General features: G+C 38.9%; 1 protein-coding gene across 1 annotated transcript in view; it reads right to left on the bottom strand.

The window, feature by feature from the left end:
* LOC107584338 (adenylate cyclase type 2) overlaps positions 1 to 8,012 on the bottom strand; it is an 86,578-nt gene that overhangs the window by 54,806 nt on the left and 23,760 nt on the right. Inside the window, exon 3 of the mRNA XM_016270915.1 lies at positions 5,988 to 6,149. Within this exon, the coding sequence (XP_016126401.1) occupies positions 5,988 to 6,149 (162 nt within the window). The remainder of the gene's footprint in view (positions 1 to 5,987; positions 6,150 to 8,012) is intronic.

Raw genomic sequence — 8,012 nt, 5'->3', positions numbered from 1 at the left:
TCCATTCGTCCATCCTGTCTGTCTGTCCGTCCGTCCATCCTGTCTGTCCGTCCGTCCGTCCATCCTGTCCGTCCATCCTGTCCGTCCGTCCTGTCCGTCCGTCCTGTCCGTCCGTCCGTCCGTCTGTCCATCCGTCCGTCTGTCCATCCGTCCGTCTGTCTGTCTGCCCATCCTGTATGTCTGTCTGTCTGTCCGTCCTGTATGTCCTGTCCGTCCGTCCTGTCCGTCCGTCCGTCCATCCTGTCTGTCTGTCTGTCCGTCTATCCTGTCCGTCCGTCCTGTCCGTCCGTCCTGTCCGTCCGTCCGTCCATCCTGTCTGTCTGTCTGTCCGTCTATCCTGTCCGTCCGTCCTGTCCGTCCGTCCTGTCCGTCCGTCCGTCCATCCTGTCTGTCTGTCTGTCCGTCCGTCTGTCCGTCCGTCCGTCCGTCCGTCCGTCTGTCTGTCCGTCTGTCGTCTGTCTGTCTGTCTGTCCGTCCATCCGTTCGTCCATCCTGTCTGTCCGTCCATTCGTCCATCCTGTCTGTCTGTCCGTCCGTCCATCCTGTCTGTCCGTCTGTCCGTCCATCCTCTCCGTCCATCCTGTCCGTCCGTCCTGTCCGTCCGTCCTGTCCGTCCGTCCGTCCGTCTGTCCATCCGTCCGTCTGTCCATCCGCCCGTCTGTCTGTCTGCCCAGTCTGGCTGTCTGCCTGTCTGTCTGTCTGTCCGTCCGTCCGTCCATCCGTCCATCCATCTATCTATCTATCACTACATTTGAATTGGGTTAAATAAACTGTGATGAAAATGACATTTTTACAACATTTCATGTATACAACATGTCTGATATCCTCTGACACAACTAAATAATATTTTCACACCTTTTGCATAATTTGGCAAAATTACAGCTTGTTTGGAAATGGCACAGCCTGTCTTCTCTCTCTCTCTCTCTCTTCAAGCATATGCTATTTAAGGGCTGGTCCACCTGCATGAGACACATCTCACTGGGAGAGCTTTATAGGACAGGTCCTTCGAGAGTGGCCTATTCAAGTAATTCTTCTGGCTGTAATCACTGAGCGAGGAGGAAGAGGCCAGTCATAAAAGTAAACAAGCAGAGAGCGGGGTCTGCAGGGAACCATAGCTTAATTACAAAACACTGGCATCTGAAATCATCTCTACAACTCCGACCCAGACAGATGTGACCTTGTTTTCAACTTTGTTATTTCTTTAGCCTCCGATTAACACGAGACCTTCGTTTGCCGAGTACGTCAGCGGTAAACATCCTGAAAGTGACATCCAAAGCCTTTAAAGCCTCTAACAAACAAGGTATGACCCGCAGCACTGGAGAGCACCTAACATAAAGAGGTCGTAACACCTCTGAGAGCGAGGAAAGCTTGATTAACCACCAGTGCTGAATGTGAAGGGTCGTTAAGGTTGGTTTTAATGAAGCTCTCCTACTGTTGGAGGACTGACCGTGGTGAAAGTGTTTACAGAACCTAAAGAGGATTATTTTTAAGGGTTTTAAATTGGACTTGACAACAAGCTTATAATAACAATCTACGCCCTTCCGCTACTGGGTTCTTGAACGTAATGCTGCTGCCTCTCGAACACAATCTGACAGCCAGTATTTTTGTGTTCCTGTGGACCATGTGACTAGAGTGTTGCCTTGGTTACATGCACTGTGTCTGAAAAACATATCCGCTTGAGATCTGCTTAGGAAAATAATAAAAAAAAATGTTCTGGAAAATCGATAGAAAGGTAGGCATGAATTATTATTTAAGAGTTATGTAAGACTCTTTAGTACAGCAAACTGAACAAAAAACAGTGCATGGAAGTGCACTCGGTGTACCTGTCAACTTTATGTATTTACTGTATATATAGGTGAGACTGGGGCAAGTTGTCACTCCTTTTATTCCAGTGAATATTTCTCAGGAATGTTTTATATTTAAAGGTCAGTTTTTGCATAGGCACATACCTTATAGTTTTGACTAGAAAAAAGCTATTCAACATTTTCACGGTTATTGCCCAGGAAAGAAAGGTATAATTAATCAACACACGCTGACCTTTTGTGACAACATGCAAATGAGCTCCAACGGCAGTTTAAGCAGTCATGCTACATGAAGCAAGTTGTCAATTGGAACCTGCTGTTTATTGATTTGAGAAAACACTGAAAAATTTAAGGGGGTCTGAATACTTTCCGTACCCACTGTATATTTATAAAATATATATACACATACACAGGTGCATCTCAATAAGTTTCACAATTTGAGTTGAATTACTGAAATAAATGAACTTTTCCACGACATTCTAATTTATTGAGATGCACCTGTATATATATATATATATGAAATGCTAGAGAAATAAAGTTGGTTATTCATTAGTATTTCAGCAGAAATTACACAGTATAATAATTAAAAATAAACAGGAAAAAATGTTAAAGGGTAAAGTAAAAAAATATATATATATAAATATACAGTATATCATAATATCATTTTGGCAGCAGATTTGGTAATTAATAAATTGTGTTTAATAAAATGAATAAATTAATTTGGTAATTAATAAAAATTCTTACAACAGTTAACATTTGTGTCCCTATTTGCCCCACGAGACATTTTGGAAAAATACCCTCAGTACAATATTATTTTATAGCTTTGAACAATGGTTTAAAATAACAAATCTGGATTTCCTAAAGACATGCAGTGAATCATTAGCAATCAAAAGACGTGGACCATCATTTTTGCAGCTGACCCTTTTGCGTAAGCAGTTGTAGCAGTTTCCATTTCAAACGCAAAATTTATGGGAGTATTAAAATAAATCAAAGCAAAGTGATTTACTAAGGTTTGCATTGGTTATTTAACTGTTACTGCTATTATTTTTTTATCAAGTAGCTTCATCCCAATTTGCACATTGTTAATGTTACTGCTGCTTTTATTATCATGTAGTTGCAGTCAGTTAGCTACGTTACTGTACTATTGTTTTGCACATAAGTCAATATTGCACACTCGCACATACAGATGCACATAGTCTATATTTTGATATTTACATAGTCTATATTTCTACTTCTGCAGCATAGTTTTATTTTTATTATGTTTGTTTTTATGTATGTGTGTGTGTTTATTTTTGCACTTGTCTTGGCATTCACTGTGGACAGCAAAGAAAGAATTTCAATGTACAGGGAAACTTGTTTTCCTCACTGTGCACATGACAATAAATGCTTTAAATCCTTGAATCCTTGAATTTTACTGGTATTTGCGTCATTATTTAACACCCCCCAAAAAAGCATGTCTTAATCCATTTTGCTTCTGTGTTGTTAGTAGATTACATGCACCATTATCATTAGCTAGGTTTCCATCCACCTATTTTTATGCGCATTTTGGGATATTGCATAAAAAAATGCTGGATGGAAACGCCAAGATGCGCACAGATTCTAAAAATGTGTGCATGAACTATGATGGAAACACTTTTACCTAATAAATTCCTTAATGCACATAAAAAAAGACATGTAACTTTGCAATGGAACAGCATAAAACTGGACCAACCAATGGACCCATCTTATTGAACAGCATCTGAAATGCTAGTTTTGTCATTCTAAAATGCTTGAGCAAAGTCTTGTCAAAGTTTTTTGTTATAATTAACTCCCAGAACTGCATTCCCAAACAGCACGCTCCGAAAATAAGATAACATGACCACGTTTCGGCTGCGTGCTCTGAAGCTTGTAATTTATTGTATACAAAAATGATTTTATATAGTGCCTTCTCCTACTGCAGCAAATTATTTTTTCTTCATGATATTTAGAGAAAGTTAATCAGGAAGTGATGATTTTGTTCTCTTCAACTCACTGAATGGAAACGGTGCATTATTTGCAAATGTTTTATGCAATATTCCAATTTTGCGAATAAGTTTAATTCATAACTTTGGATGGAAGCTATTGGCTCTGCTTTTTTTGCAGCCCTACTCTTTTGCTCTTGGTAGATTGCATTGTTCATTATGGAAGTTCTTTCATTTGCTCATTGTCAGTAGATCAACCACAGAACGCTCCACTCCCATCGGTGCATTTATGAGATTGCACTCTCACACTAATTTGCCCTGTTTAGCAAATCCGACCCTTAGTTTTGAATTTGTCTCATAATTGATGAAATTAGCATCACTGACTCTGCTACCTTCCTTTTTATTACTGTGAAGCTGCTTTGAAATGATTAGTAGGGAAGAGAGGGGCACAACCTAACACTTTTTGACTTTCTCAGTTTGTGTAAATCCACATGGAGTTCACAGTATATTTTTTCCACATTAATTTCACACTTGTCCAGTACAAATATATGGATTTGTCTCATTTTAAATTAACACTAAAAACTGAGATGAAAAACCAGAAATTTACTTTTGCTAAATACATTTTCAGCAATATCTTCAAAAGATTTTTGAGGCACTTTTTTCTCTATACAGTGTTGATATGGCAACTTGTAAATACCGTAAATTTAGTTATGCTAGCATGTGTGGAAATATTTAAACCATGTGTGTTACAACTAACCCCGCATTAGCGTTGTGCCCTGTGCACCCCACTACACTTGACCACTTGTGAACTTAGATAATGCATTTTCAAAGGGAACAGTTTTTAAAACCTAGTGTTGTACAGAGCTTTATTTACACTTTTTCCATTACTTTGCACTTTAAAATACATGTCTAAATATATGTTTAGTGGTCCATACTGTATGTAACAGATGACACAATTTATTAATTGTGGTACCTTTGGTAATACGTGCTAAAAGTAATAAAAAGCAGTTGCAAATGTCTTACAAAATTCACACACTAAATGTGCAACATTTTATGTTCTACAACCAAATTATGTGTAATATCTCATTTATTTCTGCACTTCAGGAAAGTTTTCCTCAAATTCTGAGCTTAGGCATTTTTCAGACCCGAGACAGTCTTGCACACTTACTTTCTGTACCATTCAAACACTCTCAAGCACACTTGACACATGTGGCACACTTCACATGCACTTGTGCTCTTACAATGGCCACCGCGTGCACGTGACCGTTAAGTCCACAAGACCGTAGTGTGTCCCATTCATCGTTTTAGCTTTCAGAAGGATGTGCACTTCTGCTAAGCCCGCACTGAGGCGAGCTCCGCGGCACACTTCTAACCGACAGTCAAAGCGGCATTACGTCACAAAAGTGTGGACTCAGTGGAAGACCGCAATGGTTTAGGGTGCGATTTGGCAAAGGGCCTCAAGTGGCCAGTAAGCTTTAGTTTGTGTTTTGCTGGCTCTTCTTTATCCACTGATCTTAGATATTATGCTGACACCTAGTGGCATGGAGGCATTAGGTTTGTTTGCTAACTGCTGCCGCTTCATAAAGTCGTTCAAATTTAGTTTCATTCCTTTTCATGTATGTTTTTCCATTTCACTTGACTGCTTGTTCTGACATTTCATTAGTCCACTTAAAATCATTCTGCATAAAACTTACAACATTTAAAAATAAATGAACTTAATCTAATATATCCTCTGCCAATTCTCCAGCCTAATGCTACAGTGTTTAAAGAGAAGAAGATCAGGACCAATGAGACAGATCTGAAACAGCTAACCTTGTGGAATTACACTGGATGGAGAAATTTTGCCTGTTATTTCTGAAAGGAAATGTGTAACTTAAGTGGGAAGGCCATAAGATGAACAAAACAGCCAGGCTGACAGTGGAGGATTATGGGAAGTGTGCCCTCCCATGACAGCAAAGCCATATAGGTCATGGTGAAACACCATCACCCCTGACAACCCCTGCAGGAAACAGAGTAGAAACATCCTTCCACATTCACTCGCTCTCTCTGACTCACATTCTCGAACATATTCTCGTGCCTCAGACAACTTTTTTACAGGACAAACTCTTTGGTCTCTTTGTGCCATTCTGGGTGCTCAAAGACTGTCACCGTTTATTCTTAGATACTAGCTGATCCTTTCTCAGCCCACACAATTTCAGTGAACGAAATCAACCAGAATGACACACACACACACACACACACTTACCTGCCAGACGAGGGCCTCCATGTGCTCGGTAGTGCTCGAGAGCCAGATGCTGAGCACAAGTGTGTGGGAGGATGAAGTGAGGACACTAGCGATTACGGCATCCCTCATGGAGAACGGCAGCATGGTGTACACCACAAACACAATAAACAGGAAAAACGACACCTGCAAACAAAGTTAACAGTGCATTAGAGTGCCATTTAACATCTACAGCTCACAAACATAGGATAGAGATCAGATCAGGATAAACACTGAAATACATTACATGACTTTCGCCCAGATTTTTGCCCTGATTTACAGATTAGACAAGTTGATGCTTGTTGCTGAAAGTCAAAGTCAGTCTGCAGATTTGAGTTGACAGATTTCACAGAAAATCACGTAGTGTTTGATGGTCACAGACTGTATTTTTAGTATCAGGGTTTGATTCCAAACAGTTGGAGGATATCAAATTGAGCAGATTTTTACAATGCATATTGCTTACATATGTGATGTGTCTTGTAGCACGTGTTTCTGGGTGGGTTTGTTGTGTTTTGTGAAGACTTGAAACCTGGTAATGTTTGAAATCTTTTTTTTTTCTTTTTAAAAAAAAATATTTTTGACATATTGCATGTTCAGATATTCATACAACAAAATGTCCTAGGGGCCATTACATTTTTGTAAAAATGATCAAAAATGCAGGTAAAAAGTAGTTGCAAATGTTTTAGAAGATAAACACACTCATCTCTGCGTCAATAAAATGTCAACACTTTTTACTGCATGTCTTGCGTGATTTGGAAGGAAATTAAACACTAAAATTACATTGTTTAATTCCTGCAGGAAATTTGTAGATTTAGGGATTTGTTTGGCTATTTGTGTCTTTGAAATTAGCTTAAATTAACATCGAGTCACCACATGTGACGTTTTCATAACGATTCAAGACAAGTGCTTCAAAAAGTGAGCTGATTCCATGATGAAACATGAGTCGTGAGTGTTTGTTTGCTTGCCTTCGCCTACAATGTTGAGAGAGTGACAGGCTCTTAATCAATACTGACAATTTGATATGTTTGTGCACAAAGGCCTTTATTACAGGAGAGTTTCACAATTCATGCCGAGGTGGACTGGAGCTCATTCTGACACTGACAGCCTCACAAACGTCAACCATCCCTAAACAATCAACCACTTATATTTATTAATCAATATCAATAATGGACTCAAAAATGCAAAATCACCTGTGCATATTTGTGTAATGTATTTTGGGCTTACACATTATGTGTGTAATATATTTGCGCTCCGGCTCGGCTGTAGAATATAGTATACATTTTTTAAAGATTTTTATATAATAACTTTTTCAGCCTGCAACCTGTCGTAACAGCCTGTTTACAAAACCAATCTTGCTGCACATAATGTGCTGCTCAAACTGTTCATACTAAAATGATCAGGGACATTGTTAAAGATAAACTTCAGCCACTTTTTCCTAACACTGGGATCCTTCAGAATAATATAAAGAGAGGCTGGAGATACACGCAGCCAGAAGCAGCACAAGGTTTGGCAAACTTTCCCCACATTTTACTGTTATCATTGGTTTATGTGGTGTTTAGGAAAAATATTATCCATCCTGCTTTCATCTTGTTACCTCAGATTTTTGATCATCCAGTAGGCCTCATTGACGTAATAAACGTGGGCGCTCCTGAGCTGATGCATTCATCATCAGAAAGTGACGTAAATTCAGTTTAGTAAATGCACTTTTTTGACTGGAAAGATAGAGAGATTGAAATTTGACTTGCAACTTTTACAAGAGGTATAGCATACTCTGCTAAATTGAATGAAGGTGAAAGGAAAGTGAATATAAATCAAAAAAATTCAAAGAAAAAGAGAACATATGCTACAGTTTTATTTTGTATATATTATTTGGGTCACTGTTAACAAACTATTAAAGTAAACTAACTATTAACTTTTGCCTCAAACTCTTAATTTGCTGCTTATTAATAGTTAGTAAGGTAGTTTTTAAGTTTAGGTATTGGGTAGGATTAAAGCATCTAAAATATGGTA

This window comes from Sinocyclocheilus grahami, unplaced genomic scaffold, assembly GCF_001515645.1.
Source record: "Sinocyclocheilus grahami isolate Dianchi unplaced genomic scaffold, SAMN03320097.WGS_v1.1 scaffold58.1, whole genome shotgun sequence".
NCBI classification, from domain to species: domain Eukaryota; kingdom Metazoa; phylum Chordata; class Actinopteri; order Cypriniformes; family Cyprinidae; genus Sinocyclocheilus; species Sinocyclocheilus grahami.
The sequence above is the reverse complement of the archived record's forward strand: the minus strand, read 5'-3'. Positions and strand labels throughout refer to the sequence as shown.